This window comes from Mytilus edulis, chromosome 11 (genome assembly GCF_963676685.1).
Source record: "Mytilus edulis chromosome 11, xbMytEdul2.2, whole genome shotgun sequence".
NCBI classification, from domain to species: domain Eukaryota; kingdom Metazoa; phylum Mollusca; class Bivalvia; order Mytilida; family Mytilidae; genus Mytilus; species Mytilus edulis.
In genome coordinates this window covers 62,607,155-62,629,138 of record NC_092354.1, presented here as the reverse complement: position 1 = coordinate 62,629,138, position 21,984 = coordinate 62,607,155, and the positions used below count along the sequence as shown (strand labels likewise).

General features: G+C 32.9%; 1 protein-coding gene across 1 annotated transcript; it reads left to right on the top strand.

Moving 5' to 3' along the window:
• Positions 1-630: 630 nt before the first annotated feature.
• On the top strand, positions 631-19,846 carry LOC139495975 (uncharacterized). Its single transcript, XM_071284402.1, has 9 exons — positions 631-661; positions 1,699-1,923; positions 4,297-4,659; positions 7,443-7,549; positions 10,693-11,904; positions 13,412-13,442; positions 14,068-14,327; positions 18,152-18,179; positions 19,152-19,846. Exons 3-9 carry the CDS (start codon positions 4,452-4,454, stop codon positions 19,469-19,471), a joined length of 2,166 nt encoding a protein of 721 aa, XP_071140503.1. The 5' UTR covers positions 631-661; positions 1,699-1,923; positions 4,297-4,451; the 3' UTR covers positions 19,472-19,846.
• The last annotated feature ends 2,138 nt before the right edge of the window (positions 19,847-21,984 follow it).

Sequence of the window (21,984 nt, the reverse complement as noted above, 5' to 3'; positions counted from 1 at the left end):
AGTTGTAATAACCATACCACAAATTGTTTTATATAACATTATGCATTAACATGTGTAAACATACCTAATTCATTAAACATTTTTAAGTAGTGTAATCAAAGGTATAATGTTTTGTTTTCTTTTTTTCATGAGGACCGTATAACTGGCCGACAAGTGAGTTTGACTGTCAACAGATTTATATCTTGCACTTTTTATTTTTAAGATAATGGTTTGAAAAAATATCTTTTAACCTTTATAAGATTTCTTAATAAGTATATACCATATCTTATAATGTAAACAATATAGTTAATTGGTACATGCAACTGGTAACATTCTCAAATTATGTCTCTATGAGATGGAAAACAGAGAGCACCACTGGGAACCTGTATGTAAACAAAATTAATTTTCTATGCATATTCAAGAGGCGTGGTTGGAGAAACAGCTGTATTTACACAGTGCAACCTATGTAAGATTCTGATTATATGATAGGAGTATCATCAAGATGTTTTTTGCACAGTATGTTGATAATTTTAAAGCATATTTTAATAATCATACATAGAAATATGTCATGCAATTTGATTTGTGTACATGCCTTCATCATGCCACATTTAAATCATGTAATAACAAGTAAAATGTTTTCTATTTTTGGTTTTCTTTTCAGGTCCAATTCCGCATTGGCATGGTGAGTTCGATTGTAAACATATTTTTATCTTGCACTTATTGAATAAAAAGGGGCCACATGCCATTCTTTATTGTTTAGTAATAAATTCCATTGCTCATTAACAGAACAAAATGGACCAGAAAACTGGTCGTTAACGAACTTTTATACATGTTAATGACCGGTGGGGCGTGGTTTCTCTTTTAATGACTGTTGGGGCGTGATTTCTCTGTAAATGACTAGTGGGGCATGGTTTCTCTGTCAATGACCGTAGGGCCTTGTTTTTATGTTTAGAGAGATGACCCTTTAATACTCTTTTCTATAGAAATCGAACACTAACTCGAGTTTGCTTTGAACCTTTGAGGTTATGAAAATATGTAAAAAAAAACATGGTTCCTCAATGAAATACACATAATAGTTATTGAAGAACTGGTCATTATCGTGATAAATGGACTGCCCGTAATGACCAGTTTTTCAATAACTCTTATGTAAATAAAATATCTTATAAAGTACATAAGATATCTTATAAAAAATGTATATATATTATGATATCTCATTATTTCATGTATTACTACAATACACCGGCAGAATTTAAAAAAATAAACTAGTGCGTATTATTAGTATTCGTGTTATCATCTGATAAGGAAATGCTAATTATAAGTTTTCTCTGAATTCACCATCTTTTTGTTCGAACCCGTCCTGCTTTTCTCAATTGTTTTTATATTTTGTATTGACTTGTTTATATTTTGAAGATATGCATATTGTGAATGTATGCTTGTATGTTTTATTGCATTCTCTCTATTGTTTTGAGGAGGTCACTTTTTTGGTAGTAAGCCCAGTCACGTCTGGGCTAGGAAACTGGGTAAGTTTGCTGTTAATGTCTTGACGATAGCGAATGAATTATAAGAAATGTCATTCCAGTCTTATAATATGTGTACATGCATCGGTCCATGACACTATTTCGAAGCTGGCACCTGAGTTCTTATAGCATTTCTATACAAAAGTTACATGAAACATGCAAAAGTGATTTTTAACTTGTATTGTCTACCTTTCGATTGTAGATACCAAAAGTGATCTTCTACAACTTTTATCTGAAGAATTAGTACCATCGTTTGATAGCCGAATTTTGGTAGTAGGAGCTTATGAAGCTGGAAAAACAACCCTGGTGGCAAATTTAATCGGTAAAGCCATTCCCAGAGAGAGACAGAGTACTGATGGAATAGATGTGTACTTCGCAAAATTGTTATTTGATCTGAAGACGCAAAAACTATTGCAAAACACGAAGGGTAATAATTAAGTACTGCATTGTTCTAAAATAGAAAAAAATATCGATATGACTTTTTCAAATGTAAAATTACATCTAAATGTATCTTAGGGCCAATACTATGGCATTCGATGTCCTTTCAGATTGTCATATAATACATTTGATATTTTACAGGTATAACCCGGATTTCATCTTTATACTAATTAACTCATTGCTTTTAGGTGTAACACCACTAATTCAGGCCCGGCCAGAAAGCACATACCAGAAAGTAGTACATATTTAACACAAAATAGTTCCTACGCATGAGTGTAACTTTCAAAATATGTAGAATATTTAGGTATTTTTGGTATCAAATGAAAGCTGAAGGACTGGTGATCATTGTAGAACACTTTTGGACTTTTAATTTTGAATAGTAAAAAAACTGCACCAAATTTTAAAAAGAGGGTACATTTTGTCTGTTTGTCAGATCTGAAGTACCTGTTTTGGTACATCTGAAGTTCCGGGAACCAGTTCTTTCTTATATGCAATGTAAGGTATGTTGATTTTTTCAGTACAAGACACCATAAAGTGTTGCTTTGAAATGCAATGATTGCCACTTTATTTGAACTTAAAATAAAAGAGGTGTGCCTGCTTGAAACGGAGGAATTTAACATAGAAAGCAATGGGACCATGAATTAGTGGTGTACTTCCTATTACAGAGAATCACCAGAAATCCAATTTTTAGAAGTTGTACCTATTCCAATGAAAATAAGTCAAATAGGATGTTAGTAATCATGTCTAATCATCTTTTTTGGGTCAACCGTCCTGCTTATGGGAAATTTAAGCTCTTAAATTGGCATACTCAAATATGTTAGCCTTTTATGGTCATACAACATGCATGCAGTTAAGACTTGACTCCAAGTTCTCATTTTTGCATTTTTTCTGATTCAAATCAATAAAACATGTATTTTATGACTTGTTTATGGAACAAAATAGCTCTTGGTCAAAATAATCTCATGATTTTTCAAGTTTTTTTGTTTTTCTTATGGTAGCCTTTTACAATCTAGGCAAATGGTATATACTCATATAAGAATTCTTAAATCTCACTGTACATGTAATTTTGGACCAGTTTAGCAAGTTATCTAGCTGAGGGATATATAAATTGCTCTTATTAATCTATGTTTTACCACAGAATTATATTTCATGCAAAAAAAAAGCCTTTTTTCAATTTCAAGAAAAAAGGGGGGATAATTTCTCATTTATGTCTTAAGTTTGGACTAATGTATTGTTATTTAATGAAGAACCTCTGATAAAAATATGACTATTAGTAAGCACATAGCTTTCCTAATAGAAATTAATAAATAAAACAATGATATTGAGAATAAAAAAAATATATTGGCCAATGGTAATATACATATGCAGTTTTCTTTGAATAACCCATATGTTACTACCAGTCCAATTTGAGCTTTAAATTAATAAAATAGTATTTGGACTAAGGCTTTATATGTTTTTTATTGCTTGAAATAGATCATAGAATGAAATAAAGTAATGCTCAAGTCAATATAGCAAGTTTGGTTCTGTTATAGGTGTAACACCACTAATTCAGGCCCGGCCAGAAAGCACATACCAGAAAGTAGTACATATTTAACACAAAATAGTTCCTACGCATGAGTGTAACTTTCAAAATATGTAGAATATTTAGGTATTTTTGGTATCAAATGAAAGCTGAAGGACTGGTGATCATTGTAGAACACTTTTGGACTTTTAATTTTGAATAGTAAAAAAACTGCACCAAATTTTAAAAAGAGGGTACATTTTGTCTGTTTGTCAGATCTGAAGTACCTGTTTTGGTACATCTGAAGTTCCGGGAACCAGTTCTTTCTTATATGCAATGTAAGGTATGTTGATTTTTTCAGTACAAGACACCATAAAGTGTTGCTTTGAAATGCAATGATTGCCACTTTATTTGAACTTAAAATAAAAGAGGTGTGCCTGCTTGAAACGGAGGAATTTAACATAGAAAGCAATGGGACCATGAATTAGTGGTGTACTTCCTTTATAATCAATATAAATATAAAGAATTATTGTTTCAATAAGCAAAGAGGTACAAACTGGGAAATACAATATGGTGTTTAAAAAAGTAATAATTAAACATTTGAGCTTAACGATTAAAAGAAAAATCCAGATGCTGTATGTTATACAGCAAATATGACAGCAGTGTGTCTCACCGTGAAGTGGACAGAGCTTACAATAAAAAATTCTATAACAAACTGCAAAAGTGAAACATGCAAACATGTTTGGGATTTTTTTTAATTTTCTCTTACATTCCGGAATTATCTTACTTTTGAATGGGTGTTTTTTTTTCAAGGAATCATGAAACTGAATTCTAATTCGATTTGATTTGAATTTTCCTTAGATGCCCATAGTTTTCCTGAGGCAATTTACCAAAAGGTTTCATCATATTTTAAATCAAGAAAAGACGAAGGAACTATATCAGAATCAGATGTTTTCTCGGAAGAAACTCAATCAGATATTTTAGACGAAGATGTTTTACAAAAACTTACTGAAAGTATGGCTACATTTAGCGATTCCAACGACCTGCGACATCGTGAAGTTATCCCCATTCCTGTTTTAGATTTTGCTGGACAAATAGTTTACCATGTCACCCATCAGACCTTTATCACCTCACATGGAATTTATCTCATCACATTTGATGGCAGTAGAAATCTTGATGATCCTATGAATGAAGGAGGTGGAGAGAGGAAGATAACAATACTCGGTAGGACTTGTAAATGAACATCAGTATGAAGAATTTACACGTATATACTAGTGTTATTATGATACATATACACGTATATATATATACAACTCGTCTAAACATCAACTCAACAATGATAGATCTGTAAATTCTAACATTGTTGGGTTGATGCTTGGACGAGTTGTATATACATTATGTACACAACCAGGTATCACCATCACTGCTGGTGATCCGATGGATAAATCTGTTGTAGAATTGTCACTGGCTCAGACGTATATATATATATTTACTATAGATAATTGAGCTGATCTGTAACAATAACATCTCCATGCCTAATATATCATGTACTGTAGTACGACGCTAGATTATAACTGACGAGGAAAGGTAACACACGGCCACCGAAAGCTTTATTATAGTAAAGCCCAGGTGGCCGTGTGGTCTAGGGGGACGGCTACAGTGCGGCCGATTTGATGTCACGATATCTCAGTAGCAAGGGTTCGAATCCCGGCGAGGGAAGAACAAACAATTTGCGAAAGCAAGTTTACAGATCTAACATTGCTGGATTGATGTTTAGACGAGTTGTATATACATAATGTACACAGCCATGTATCACCACCATTGCTGGTGATCCGATGGATACATCTGTTGTAGACTTGTCACTGACTCAGACATACTTATAAATATAATTATTTTCTGTGACTGTATCTTGCATTAATTTGTAGGATCCTTTACTATAGATAATTGAGCAGATCTGTAACAATAACATCTCCATGCCTTATGTATCATGTACTGTAGTACGATGCTCGATTAAGATTGACGCGGAAAGGTAACACACGGCCACCGAAAGCTTTATTACTGTGAGGCCCAGGTGGTCGTGTAGTCTAGCGGTACGGCTACAGCGCAGGCGATTTGGTGTCACGATATCGCAGTAGCATGGGCTCGAATCCCGGCGAGGGAAGTGCAAACAATTTGCGAAAGCAAATTTACAGATCTAACATTGTTGGATTGATGTTTAGACGAGTTGTATATATACAACTCGTCTGATACATATACACGTATAAATAAGTATTATAATTGTACACGTATATATAAGATGATACATGTACACGTATATATTAGTATGATGCATGTACACGAAGAAGAAGGACACTAGGTTAATTGCCTATTTATGTGTAAAAAATGTAATACAATAACAAATTGTCGCCGAATGGTCCAAGTACATGTAAACATTATTTTTGTTAGTGTGAACCCTGCATGTTGAACTCCAAAGTTATTTGAATAAGATTATACAGGTTTTTGTCGGCTGTTTCTCTCCTGGAACTCTTACTTTCCCTACCAATAAAAACTGATGGCCATGAAAAGCGATAACCAACAAACATCAATGATTTAATCAAAGCATTAAATAAGTACTAACATAAAATACTCCCTTATTTTGTATGTCAACGATGTACATGATTGCAACCATATCAATTTTGGCTGTAAATCGTATTACTAGTTACTGTGTTATTTTGTGAAATATACAAAAGACCTCGAAATACTAAATGTGAAGCACGGAAAACTAACGGGCTGATTCAAAATTGAAATCTACAGTAACGATTGTGTGAAGAAATTATACATTAATGAAATTAAGAATTGAAAAAAAAAGTATATGTACAACATTTACATCGTATGTGTTCTGTCAGTATTTTCATGTTTATCGCAGTGTGCATATAATCATGAACGTCTTTCTTTCGTTAATTTACATTTTGTCTGAATATATCATTATTATAGTATTAATGTATGGACTTTTTCATATTGACCCTGTAACATGCCCGAGGTATTAATAATGGCTAAGGATGGCTGTAATGGCCCTGAGGCCACGCCGAGGGCCATTACAACTGTCCGTGGCCATTATTAATATCAAGGGCATGTTACAGGGCCAATATGAAAAAGTCCATTTTTGATACTTTTATTAACCAACTAACATGACTAGGTAACTTAATTCAAGAACAGTCTTCGAGTCTCGGATCCAAAATTATACAGCTAACCACAAATTTACAACAGGACCAATACAGAAAAAGCCAGTTTTATAACATTTTTATTAAATGGTTTTAATTCTTCGATTTAACAAAGAGTAAGAATCTTACCGTGAAGATATAGGAATTTCATAGCTGAACTTGTCTTTTCGCATTCACTATGGAATTTTGGTCAACATTGTGACTGTCAGATGTAATTTCTGATTTCTCATCCAAGTACTTAATTTTATGCTATTAAAATTCATTTCATCTAGCAAATATAAAGTAACTGGGAAGAATAAATCAGACAGTTTAACTATTCTTAATCTTTGTCTTGAGTAGTCTACATTCTCAGGATTGTACAACGGAAATGAAACAGTGATAATAATCGAAAGTCGTACTTGAAAAAGGCTGTGAAATATTTCCGTTTCAAGTCGTTACAAAACACTGAACATCATTTAAACTTGTTTTTATGAAATTAAGTTTTAAAACAAATTTTAAAAAATGTCACACTTATTTAAAGAAATAAACGACATTTTGATTTAGTCGATGTCCCTTTTCATCTGTTTATAATGTATGACTGTGATTTCGTAATGCACGGGTGTGATTTTGTAATGCATGACTGAGATTTCGTAATGACTGACTGTAGCAATTTCTCCGTTCATAATGACCAGTTGTCGAAATTTTCCTTTTATAAAGCATGGACATTTCTATACGTATTGTAGTAAGTTGGTTAATAAATTTGGTTATTACATGAGTTTTTAACATATTTAGGTGTCTGTTATTGATATTTTGTAATTGGTTTTGTAGACAATGTCCGACAATGGGTTTCATCTATTCTGATGTACAGTCATCCTGATTGTAAAGACTATCCAAAAGTGATGTTTGTAGCAACACACAAAGATCTGGTCTGTCAGGTAAAACAACGTTAAAAGGCTATTGTTGATATATAATAAGAGATAAAATTTGTAGCATAACAAAATACAATTTGAACCCCCTCCTTACTGGAGTATCCTTTAGTATTTAAGAATGATATTGTGTTCTGCATTTAGTAAAAATGTACCCTAAAGACTTGCCTGGAGGTTTGAACGGATTTACAACATCATTGTAGAATTAAGGCTCTGTGCATGCAAAATACCATTCAGCATAAGTCGTCAAGATAAAACTGAGTTTTGTCGGTACTACCTGACTATTAAAAGTAAAATAACAAAATATCCAAATCAGAAGAAAATTTAAAATCGAAAGTCCCTCCTAAAATGGCAAAAATAAGAGCTCAAACACATCAAACGCATGGAAAATTACAAAAATAAGTAAGCAATGAACGTGGTTGTTAAATTTGGTATATGGGTTTTTGTGCTTCTTTGTTAAATATTTGTTTGTTTTCGTTTCGATTAAGATTGTGACACGGTGATGACTGTTGTGCCCCTATTTTTGACAGTTTTGCCTATTTTGTCTGTTTTGTTACTTTTTTCACGTATCGTTGTCAGTTTGAAAGAATTTGATGCAACTGTCAGTTTAGTGCCATAAAATCAGGTTCAATCCATCATTTTCTACATAAAAAAATGCCTGTTCCAAGTCAAAGGTATGACAGTTGTTGTCCATTCGTTTGATGTGTTTTGTCTTTTGATTTTTCTATTTCATTAGGGACTTTCCGTTTTGAATTTTCCTTGGAGTACAGTATTTTGGGGATTTTACTTTATACTGTCATATTCCTGACTTAGTACAAGCATATTCTTATTTAGAAAGTGGGGGATTAAACCTGGTTTTATAGCTAGCTACACCTCTCATTTGTATGACAATCGCAAAAAAATCAATTTAATATATTAACAACAATGTGTGAACAAAACAAACAGACATAATGAATTAATAGGGGAAAATGGCAAACATAGGGGTACAGTTTATTATTCCTTGTATATGCTTAAGATACGTCTCCTTTTTGTTTTCTTATCGATTACTTTTTTAGCTGACCTGGCCCGAAGGACCAAGTGAGCTTTTCCCATAACTTGGCGTCCGTCGTCCGTCGTCCGTCGTCCGTCGTTGTTAACTTTTACAAATATCTTCTCCTCTGAAACAACTGGGCCAAATTACACCAAACTTAGCCACAATCATCATTGGGGTATCTAGTTTAAAAAAATGTGTGGCGTGACCCGGCCAACTAACCAAGATGGCCGCCATTGCTAATAATAGAACATTGGGGTAAAATGCAGTTTTTGGCTTATAACTCAAAAAACAAAGCATTTAGAGCAAATCTGAATGGCGTTAAATTGTTCATCAGGTCAAGATATATCTGCCCTAAAATTTTCAGATGAATCAGACAACCCGTTGTTGGGTTGCTGCCCTTGAATTGGTAATTTTAAGGACATTTTGCTGTTTTTGGTTATTATCTTAGTTTAGTTTAAACAATATTTTATTCAAATAAATTGAATTGGATTGGGCAACAGGCATAGCCTATGTAAGCCCTCTCCACAAAACAAGGTACAATATATTACATTCAAACAAAGCAACACATACACAAACATAAAGACAAAACAGAATTAATTTTTCAAAAATACCTCCTAGCTGACTGGAATGATATTTCAAATAGTTAACTCAGATCAAAAGTATGTTATTATCTTGAATATTATTATAGATAGAGATAAAGTGTAAACTGCAATAATGTTCACCAAAGTAAAATTTACAAATAAGTAAGCACGATCGAAATGGTCAGTGGACCCCTTTAGGAGTTATTGCCCTTTATAGTCAATTTTTAACCAATTTTCGTAAATTTTAGTAATCTTTTACAAAAATCTTTTCCTCTGAAACAACTGGGCAAAATAATCCAAACTTGGCCACAATCATCTTTGGGTATCTAATTTAAAAATGTGTCTGGTGTCCCGGCCATCCAACCAAAATGGCTGCCACGGCTAAAAATAGAACATAGGGGATAAAATGCAGTTTTGGCTTATAACTCAAAAACCGAAGCATTTAGAGAAAATCTGACAGGGTAAAATTGTTAATCAGGTCAAGATCTATCTGCTCTGATATTTTCACATGGATCGGACAACCCGTTGTTAGGTTACTGCCCTGAATTGGTAATTTTAAGAAAATTTTGCCGTTTTTTGTTATTATCTTGAATATTATTATAGATAGAGATAAACCGTAAACAGCAATAACGTTCAGCAAAATAAGATCTATAAATAAGTTTACATGACCAAAATAGTCAATTGACCCCTTAAGGAGTAATTACCCTTTATAGTTAATTTTTAACATTTTTCATAAACTTTTGTAAATTTTTAGAAAATATTTTCCACTGTAATTACTGGGCCAAGTTCATCATAGATAGAGATAATTGTAGCAACAAGAATGTTCAGTAAAGTAAGATCTACAAACACATCACCATCGCCAAAACACTATTAATGATTTATCTGTGTCCATTGTTTAATATGCAGATAGACCAAGGTGACGACACAGGCTCTTGAGAGCCTCTAGTTCATTATTTTATTGTTTGGTTAAAAAGCTGATTATGGGCACAAAAAGAGCAGCATCCACCCAATCATTCGTCATTTAAATACTCAAATGATTATGCATTACTATGGAGCATTCAAATATTATTTTATTATATAGCAAGAAAGTAAATAATGTTTGTAGAAAATTAAAGATAAAGATAAGATAAATAATAGTTTATTAAAGTATCACATATTGATCTACATTAAAATACATAAAAACGTTAACATCATAAAAAAAAGGATCAATACCCAGCCTATAAAGACTTACGAGACACAGCGTGGACAAAATTTTAAAATATTTCAATATTTTTTTTTTCAATAAGTATATAATTAAGTATATGCATACTTGACGTCTGTAGTTATTTTATCTCATGTATTTAGACAATATACGTATAGTGTCTTGAAATATAAAATTTATTTGTATGAGACTTAGAAACGGGGGAAATGCGAGGTTGTACCGAGCAATTTCCCGTTTCGTGCCGAATACAAATAAATTTCATATTTCAAGACACTATACGTATATTGTCTTTATACTAAAAACGATAAAACTATATACATATTTTTTTGCATTTCAGAATGACATACCAACAAGGCGATCACAAATGTTGAATCGTTTATCCTCCTGCTTCACAGATGAGAAAACTAAGAGCCATCTTATGTTGGACAAACTTGTCTTTGTTAATGCCATGAATAATAACGACCCTGAGATGGAGGAATTAAAGAATAGTCTATCAAAGACAATAATCGAAAATCCTCAGTGGGAACAAAAAGTACCAAAACAGTTTCTAATTCTTGAGATGATGTTGGCAATGTTAGTAGAGGATGGGGAATATATCATCAGTCATGAAGATGTTGAGAAAATAAATGCACAAATGGGTGTGAAACCGTTGTCTGAAGCAGAGTTGGAGTTATTTTTACGCGTTCAGAATATTTGCGGGAAAATGACATACATTGAGTATCCAAACCTCCGTAACTTTATAGTTATTAACCCAACTTGCTTAATTGATGTTCTGAAGTCCATTGTAACATCAATGCCAGACGCATCCAGCCTATATCAAGGACGTATTACCAAGGCAGATTTGAAAAAGATTTGGAGTTCAAAACAATTTGTCCCTTTTCTGCAGCATGAAGAATATTTCCTACAGCTTTTGGTCCACTATGACATTCTATCAGAAATTAAACGTTACGACAAGGGAAGTGGGAGAACAATATCTGATGAATGTTATCTTGTACCTTGTATGATAACGAATCGGAATGAGACAACCTTTGTGGAACGACATCTTAAAACAAGCAAATGTGTCGGCTTTGTATTTGAATTCAAGGCTTTGGATGTTCCAGACGCAATACCAAGCAGACTCATAGCAAGCGTAATTAGTATCTGGAATATCAGACGTTATGAGAATGTAGAGTTGCTTTTTCCTGGCTGTGTCGCTGTTGCACTGGATAGAAAACACGATTTAGTGATAAAGACTGAACGCAACACAGTAGCAGTATACATAGTTCACAAGGAAAGAAAAGAGTTGATAATTAAAGATCTTGCGTCAAGTGTACGACAATGTTTAGAGCAGAATCTATCCAGAATCTCAGAAGTATATTCTTTCTCCTTCACAAAAGAAATCATTTCAAAGAAATATGTTCCATTTGATTTCAAGTTGAAACATGGATGTCTTTCACAAGATTGTGTATTGGATGCAAGAGAAATAGACGGAACTAAGACCGAATGGATATGTGACAACCATGGGTATACAACACCAAAGTCTGAACTTTATATTTGGTACACTGACAGGGTAAGTTATTCAAAGTTAAACTGCACATATTCTAAATCAAGTTTTCCATAATTTATAAAAAGCACAAGGTATTCATAATATGTTTTGGTCATTGTTCCATGTATTATCGAAAACAAAATACTAATATCGTATTCGTCTGTCCATTATACATGCATACTTGTTATTCTTTAAAACAATCATGAAACAATTCCTAACCGGAAATAAAACGGACGATTCGAATATAAGACAAACATTTACAGTTACATAGTCAAATGTAAAAAGACGAAATTACAAACAACGGTCTATTTTACAGAATTGTTTTTTTTTTAAAACTACAAAACCCACCAAATATTGCTGATGAACAAAACTCGCCTTCACAGAAAACATTTATTGTCAATGTCAAACGTGGATATTCATATTATAACCATATTTTATTAATTTGAGTTTCATTGATAAAGCTCACGTCGGAGTAACCTTAAGTGTACGATTATGTTTGTCGTTACTGTGGTCCGTTTTTGATTAAAATGCTTTCCATTGCCATCTCCGAAGCTTGTTTTTATGCCCCACCTACGATAGTAGAGGGGCATTATGTTTTCTGGTCTGTGCGTTTGTTCGTCCGTCCGTCCGTCCGTTCGTTTGTCCGTCTGTCCCGCTTCAGGTTAAAGTTTTTGGTCAAGGTAGTTTTTGATGAAGTTGAAGTCCAATCGACTTCAAACTTAGTATACATGTTCCCTATGATATGATCTTTTAAATTTTTATGCCAAATTAGAGGGTTTACCTCAATTTCACGGTCCACTGAACATAGAAAATGATAGTGCGAGTGGGGCATTCGTGTACTGGGGACACATTCTTGTTTTTATGCCCCACCTACGATAGTAGAGGGGCATTATGTTTTCTGGTCTGTGCCTCCGTTCGTTCGTCCGTTCGTTCGTTCGTCCATTCGTTCGTTCGTCCGACTTCAGGTTACAGTTTTTGGTCAAAGTAGTTTTTGATGAAGTTGAAGTCCAATCCACTTGACACTTAGTACACATGTTCCCCATGATATGATCTTTCTAATTTTAATGCCAAATTATAGTTTTGACCCCAATTTCATGGTCAACTGAACATAGAAAATGAAAGTGCGAAGTTCAGGTTAAAGTTTTTGGTAAAGGTAGTTTTTGATGAAGTTAGAGTCACAACTACTTGAAACTTAGTACACCTGTTCCCTATGATATGATCTTTCTAATTTTTATTCCAAATTAAAGTTTTGACCCCATAATCACGGTCCACTGAACATAGAAAATTATAGTGCGAGTGGGGCATCCGTGTACTATGGACACATTCTTGTTCTTTCATATTCTAACACTCTGCTTGTTGGGTCTGTATGTATCAGCTGAAAGCAGTTAAGTGATAATGCTATTTTGTATAAACAGATATTCCGTGCGTCAGTGAGGTTTCATTTTCAGATTAGATTTTGATTCAACTTATAACATATCAATAAAAAGTGATATATTATTTGCATTTTTTTAATTGACAATTTTTTTTTCAGACTGTCTTACAGTGCACCGATTCTTGTCAAGGTACAGCCATTTTTTATCCAGCCTTTTCCAATAAGAAATGTGAAGTTTTGCCAGCCTTTTTGCATCTGTTGCCTATGGTTGTAAACATCAAGATACTTTGTCTCTAAAACCATAGAATATTGTTTAACAAAACTTTGGATTGCTCATAGCTACAGAAAGAACACCAATGAAAAGTCTAAGATATAGTTTTATATTGAAATTCATAATTGATAAAATACAATAAAAAAGTGCGTTCATACAAAATTTACCAACGTGTAATACATATTTAATCGGATGAATGACTGAATCTGAATTTGTTCAACTCAAACAGATTTGATTTATTGATTAAGATAAAATTTCCGGTAATGTGACATTTCGTTCCGATACATAGAGAAACATTTTTTTCTGAATCTTAAAATATTTATGAAAATGTATGTCAATTTTTTCTTTAATGAATCCGATTGAAATCGGCGTTGAAATTGATTTAGTCATTCCTTCGATTAATTGCTGATAAAAACTGTTGTATGTGTGTGCAAGTTTTCCTTTAAAAAAACATATACAAATCACATTTAAATTGTCAGTAAGTACACCAATATTGTAGCAGGAACATACTTATCATTGTACCATATATGTAATATTTTATCAGGTATACTGGACGCAGTTCTTTCGATGTTACTCAACGATGCACAGCTTCTACGGATTTGCAACAGTCTAACGAAGGAAGAAGTTCGTAGCTTGGCAGTCAATCTTGGAATCTCTAATCCTGAATTTGATGCCATTGATACCGATTCTACGTCCATGTTGAAGTTTTACAGTCTTCGTATTTGCAGGGAGAAGAACAAATCATGTAAAGATTTTGTCAAAGCAATGGAGGCTGCTGAAATCAATGGACACACAATGTGTCAGGTACTTATGTTGTATGTCGATCAAGTTGTTATAATTTCTGATTAATCTGATAATGACGTTTCTTTTTAAATGAAGTTTGAATTGGGTGTGCTTAATTTTGACAATGTGCCAATAGACCAGTTTCACATAAGCTACTAATCAACGCTGATCTCGAAATCTTCTGCGCGTTTGAGTTTAAATCTCGCGATAATTAACGATATCATACGTGACAGGGGCTACTGATATTAAGCAACACAATAAAAAATCAACCGCTTATAATTACTGCGTTATGTACATTGCTGTATGTCAGTTTGATTTTTCGTGAAAAGAGAAAAATATTTTGATAAAGAGAAAACAGCCTAAACATCAGAAATTCATTTAATTTCAGTTCTGTTCCAGTTTTTCTTAAATATTTTTTACATCTTCTTCACATGCATGTAAAGGGTTTTTACGGTCTACATATAGGTTTAGTATCATAGACTCGAACTTTTAATTTTCTTTTAAAAAAATACAGGTTACTGTTATGGTGACTTTTGCATGAAATTTTATGGGTACAAGGACATGATACCGGCACTACTAAATAATCGAAATTTCCAATAATGGTAGTACAATGTAGGGGAGTATATAATATATAATGTTCAACGAAAATTGATAGAATTTTTCCTTACATACTCTTGTCAAAGATGTAGTACATAATTATTGTGATATGCTAACAATATGAAAAACACAATGATAGGTCACCGAGTGTTTTCAAGCTATACGCTGTGAAAATATGAAGCATTTTGTATGGATTAAACAGAGGCATTTTTAAGGTAAAAGTATCATTATATGAATATTTGAAGGTAAAACAAATGATAGAATTCCAAAGTAAAATGTGAGAAAATAGCTCTTATAAAATGCGTTTAGAAAACAACAGAAAAAATGGAGTCACCATGCGTTTTATCCTGTTTAGCGTACATGGCATATAACATTAATAGAACACTTTCCTATTGATTGTAATAGACACGTTGTAGACAGGGCCCTGGTACCGTGTTGAAGACCGTACATTGACCTATAGTTGTTAAACTTTTGATACATTGTGACATGGACTGATCGACAGTTGAATCATTGGCACTCATACCACATCTGCTTATTTGTATGTACATTTGTTTCAAATATTTCTGTGTCAATGATGTTTTAGACGGCCATGATATAAATGAAGTGAGATATAAGGCAGTTTTAAAATACGTATCAGAAATACAGGTTCATCTTCAATTTTCAAAGATCGGACTATAATACAATGCATTCAATATCATTTTAATTTCTAAGCTATGTTCATGATCGATTTCGTCTAAGCAGAGGTTCAGTGCCAGGCAGCGGGGCGAGTAATTTTCTACATATTGTCAACTTTATCATTTTTCGTGCCATTAAAAGTAATTGAATATCCTGTATTTACAACAAGCGATGTATGCCTTAAATTAAGATCAAATGCTGAATGACCCCCTCCTAAATTATTAAAATATTCCCAGTGGCATTAACCACACTGGCCATGATATCTCAGTGTTAATAAGGTACCAGGGTTAACATTTTAAACATCTGTACTAGGGGATGACCATTTGATTTTCAGGAGGGGGGGTAGAAAAATAATATTCTTAGACTAATTTCCTAATAAATAATTATGACCTAGGCAGGATGGAAAAGAATGATCTGCAACACAAACTACAGGAAATAATTGTGTACAAAAGTTAAATGAATTATCAAACGGTCGCCCTTTTTCAGTAACTGTTTATACAGAAAAGGGTACGTTTTATCAATTTTCACCTGGTGAGATTATACAAGGTGAAACGAGGATTCCACATGGCCAAGGTGTTAATTGCCTTCTTAATTTATGACCTTATACTATGTATATGAAGTGAGCCCCGCTTATTTATCTAATTTATTCTTCCCGTTAGGTGAAAGATCTCAGCGTGAATTCATGACATTTAAAGGTACAATTAATATAAAGCCAGGCGGCATATCAGATCGTATATAATACTGCAATCAACAACACAGCAGTAGTCCGTTTTAAAATCTTTTATTGTGTCAATTGTTAATAATTAAAGTTGTCTGGTCAATATAAATTTTATATTTTGATTCAAATGATGCTCATGTTGTTAGAAATGACCCAAATGTAAACGCAAACACTCAATCAGATGCTTGTTTTTCCAAGTCTTAATGGTCACTGCTTACAACCGTTAGCCCCCAGTTGATAAACTCTCGAGAATTATCGCGTGATTTCATAGTTTTGCTAATTAGATTAGACATGCGCAGTTAAATGTGAAACTGGTGTATTACAACGCTGGTTTTATCACTTTCTATTGGTTTTGTTATTTAAGGCCTTATCAATGTCATGCTTTGAAACCGTAATATTCAAAGCATAAACAACTCCTGCTGCACTGCCATTTTTTTATCCAACAACATTGTTGAATAATTTATTTCCATAGATGCAAATTTTCGTTTTTTAGACAAAAAGGTGTTTCGTGGATTTAAAAAAAAGTGAACATTAAGCCCATAGAGCTTTAAATAACGTTGTTCATCTGTTCCCACGACATCAACGTAAACTGGTGGTCATCGAATAATAATGAATCAAAAGTACATATTCATAAATACGAAATTTGGAAAAATGCCGATGTATCATATTCTGAATCACATAATTGTATTTCACAAAATGAAAATAAAACATCGATCTGTTATGTCTTATTAAGCAATCAATTAAAAAAAATCGACTTGGAACAGGCACAATGAGGTGGGGTGAAACATGTTTATGAGTGCTCAACCCTCCCCTAACTTTGGACACTGGTATGATAGCACAACATAAAATAAACTATAAAAATCGGTTGAAAAGAGATGAACGCGTCAGATCAAAAACACGAAAAAAACATCAAACAATGACACAGACGGGACTTCAAAAGATATTTATAAATCTTTCCTCAGCATTTTGTTTTATACTTTGCCAAAATGCACATTTCATTTTGTTTTTCAAAAATATGATAAAAAGTATGGTTCATCGTGCTATTTTTCGAGTTACAAGTCATGGAAAATTGCCCAAATTTGTAGAGATTGTTTATGGAAAACACATTTGTGTGCATAAATCTATGAGATAGTATTTTGAAATAAAATATGGAAAGATAGGTTTTATAATATGCTTTAAGAAAACTAGAGTAATGAGAAAATACTGACAGGAAAAATGAACAGCATACCAATGTCCATGCGACCGTTTATTAAGGATGACATCGTTAGACCTTTTACAGTTATTACTCCTGATATGCTGTTTTTACTGGTTTTTGTGGTTATGGCTGTGATCTTAACAACTATAGACTATAACAGCTAACGCCTACCCAAGTCAGAAACCTCTAATATATGTTTGTTTTTAAGTTTGATGCTTGTGTATGTTTGGTAGTGGAGTGTAGTGTGTTTTCCATTTCGCTGAACTGTTTTTGTTATTTTGGGCCAGCTGAATTCCGCCGATGGGTTTAGGAATTTTTCGCTACGATCAAGACCCATTGGTGGCCTTGAATTGTTTTCTGCTCCTTGGTCTTTGATGTCTCTTTGACATGTTCTCCGTTCCCATTCTCTATTCTATAGGAATAAGGCAGACTGACATCAGTTTACTAGTGAGCGAAACACATGGAGTGTATGCTTTTTGTTAGTGGTGTTTTTTTTTTAAACTTACATATTTCAAAATAGGATATGATTGTAAACTGTGATGTTTGATTTGATCGCATTTCCCTTTTTACTAATTTGAGCACTATTGTCAAGTTGCATGTTTAACATGCTATTAAATATGTTTAATTACATGTACATGTCAAATGTTTGTTTTGTTGTAGATTCTACGACAAGCAGAAGTGCTGACTGGTATGATATACACATTTTCAAAATAACCATTAAATGCATGGAGAATTTATCTTAGTGCACATATAATATTTCTCAGATGTCTTCATAATTAACCTTTTTAAAGTGTCTACCTATTCAAGCAGATGCATTTTAAGTTTCTCAAAATTGAACTTAGGCATTTTATATTTTGTTTTATTAAATTAACAGTAACATTTTTATTGCACCAGCTGTGCATTTCGACAGTTCTTATTTTAGTAAGATGGAGGTTTATATAATTGAAATAAAAACCTATCGCAGACGTTGATGACCTCATACACTAAAACAATGACTAAAACGTTAAGCATAACCGGGACAAATATACAGACATATGCATGAGGGATATGTTATTTATTTGAAGTGATTAATACAATTTTTTTTGTAATAGCAAATTGAATTTTATCATAAAGTCTAACAACTGGTATTTATACGTCACTTCAAATCGTCCTTTAATGTTAAATATGTTTCAGCTCAAAATTTCATTTATAGGTTGATCATTCTAAATTGAAAAGGCTTGATACATCTAAATGTTATTGGCATGATACGTTTTAGTCCATTTAAACCTCAACACACTGAAAAACAATACATACATGTATTATAAAATAATTATTGATATAAATAGAAAACATCCTGCTACATGTTTGAAGTCTGGAGAGATGTATATAACTCATATAACAACTTTATTTGTGTGTGAATTTAGATATCTCCAGTCAGGCAATATTCCAGGGCTTACAGCTACTACTCTGACTTTCTTAAACGTCATCGATGGCTGAGTAAAATCAATAATGAGCCTAGGTTTTGATAAGAACATATCGCCCCTTTTCTTAAAAATGTCATCAGAAAAAATCTAAGACTTAATAATAAGATAATAAGGGTCTACTGTACAAAACATACATAATGGTCTTGCGTTTTCATGTCTTAACGGATGCTGATCAATATCTAAATACATTCTTGTAGAATTACCAGACAAGATTCTAAATATGCCACCAAGTGATGAGATGTTAGATAAGTTATGTCTCCGCATTGGTAAAGAATGGATGGTTTTAGGATTAGAACTTGATCTTGAAATAGAACGTCTGGAACAGATAGAATATGAAACCGTTAAAGTACTTCGTGAAGTCAGTAGGCAGATGTTGTATTGCTGGAGAAACAGAGATGACAACGCAACCATCAGAGAACTACTCCATGCTTTAGCAAGATCCGGACGAAATCCACATCTGATTACAGAAATTCTAGAAAATTGTGACAGTTACCCGAACATAATCCCTGTTGATTAACATTTCTAGAATCAAGTGTGTGACTTGTGTGAATCGTCTGCCTTGGTCAGATGATAAATTTGTGTTTCATTTCGATTTGACTTATGTTATCGATGAATATCTTATCCTGATGATAGTTTGCTAGAATTGTTATGTTTGTATATGTAATATTCAGTATATTCAAATATTATTGGCTGTGGTTAATGGCATTATTTGTTGGTGATCCATTTGTATCATTTGAAAGATGCTAATACCATGTAAACGACGAAACAATGTTGGTATACATAGGGGGTCTCTTTATCATAATCATTAATTACTAGCTCATTATACGGAAGATAGAAACAAGTTTAAGATAATTTAATTAACAATTGAAAACGTAAAGTTATCTGCTAATACAAATAGCTATATATAGACTGGATGAAAGTTTTTGTAATGGTTTCGTAAATATGATACGTATAAATGACTAACAAATACAATCGCAAAGCTTCTGTATGTAATTACTAGTACCAGAAAATCTGTCTGTTACGATAACGTAAAACAATTTGTTTATGATCTGAAAGATTTTTAAAAATTGTTTTGATTATTCAATTTAAAAATTGGTCCATTCCGAATGATTAAAAATATATTAACATATTATATAGTTGTGTACATTTGTTCTAGAAAGTTTTCAGTACAAGTTTAGAAATTGGCACTTCTCAGCTGAATGGTTTGTCTCGATAGAACAAAGTGCTTGTATGCACATTTAAATTAATAACACATACATAAACCATGTTATTTGTCCGAAGATTGCTATTAATGTCATTATAAATTAACTACTGTAACAGAAATGTGTTTATCATGTTCATCTGAGATTTGTGTTTCATTCTTTTCACAGTATTTTTTTGTTTAAATGCAGAGTGGTTTTGTGATTAAAATATCTTAATAAAATGCACATTAAACTGAAACTTTTTTTTTATAATGAGTTTTTATTTATCAGTTAGAATTTCATATATAAAGTGTGCTCTTTTGAGGAGTCTTATCCTTTATCTGTTAGTTGCGCCTTTTCAGTCAATATTCAGTGTCGCAATAAGAAGATAACGGTCTTGTATTTTAAGCTCCATCAAATCATCAATGACTGCCGTCATAGCTTTTAATGCAGCTTTTTTATTACTATTTCAATGAATCCAACAGAATACAACGCATCGCATACATTCAAAAATGCCATTCGTTATCTGCGCTTGTGCGTACGTTTTTAAAGTATCAATTGTGAATTGATGCCATGGAAATTGGTGACGTTATCCATACAAAACTAAATGTTACAAACGATGTTACATGAGCATTGATATTTAGACGTTTCATCTGAATAGTAACCAGAACGGTACTGCCTTTGCATAAGATATAAGGAAATGAAAAACGTTTAATAAGCATACAGTTTTTAATGTTTGACTTGTCTTGACGGAGTAAAAAGTGATACATAGTTATGCTGTTTCCGGCGTCCGCTTCGATGGCAGCTTCAACAATGTATTAGTTTGTGATTAGGTCTTATTTAATGTGAACCACTAGTGGTATGTCAATGACATTTAAAATTGAGAATTGAATCATTATGCATTTGTATGAGTATTGACATATGATTTCCATTGAAAGTATTTGGCACTGCCCCTCACTCATTTTATATCCAAAGATTATGTTGTCCACCATACCCTTAGTCATGAATTACAGACTCTGATACTTGTTTCAGTTTACATGTATTAGTCAGTTATGTTTAAACAACTATTATTAATGCAATGATATTTGGCATTCAAATGTATCGGGATGTGTATATAGATCTCATTTCCATCGCGATTATATAGCACCATCACCTCATCATGTTTTATTGACTTTGAAACTTGAATATGATAGTATACAAGTTAATGTGTCTTTATGTTTTTTTAAACGGTAACGAATTACGAAGTCAATGATATTGTGTACATGTATGCAGTTGTATTTGTTTTGGCACATCTCCATGATTTTTCGGCCCTTTACCTTGACCATGGTTCATTGACTTTGAAATTATGCATTAATAACCTATAGATGTCAGAAGTATAGCTATTTTAATTTCAGTACTTCCATTACCGAAATAACAAAAAAGATACATATCTCTGTTATATAACAGTTTTGTAGGACTACATGCATGTGACATATAAAAATCAGGAGATGCGATATGATTAACACGGAGACCACTATCCATAGTCTAGAAAACAAGGATGTAGACAGGTTCAGATCACGGTATGGCTTATATTTAGAAAAAAAGAATACTATAGTTAATATAATATAAAAAAGAAGATGTGGTATGATTGCCAGGAAACCAAATAACACAAAAAATAACAGCTATAGGTCACCGTACGGCGTTCGGCAATGAGCAAAGTCCATACCACATAGACACGTCACGGGACGTTTGCGCTTTTTCATAGGACATTTTCGCTTTTTAAAAAAGGACATTTGCGCTTTTGCAATATTTGTTTTTTATGACTACTTGTCCTCTTTTATCCGGACTTGGGACTGGTCATATTTTCCTT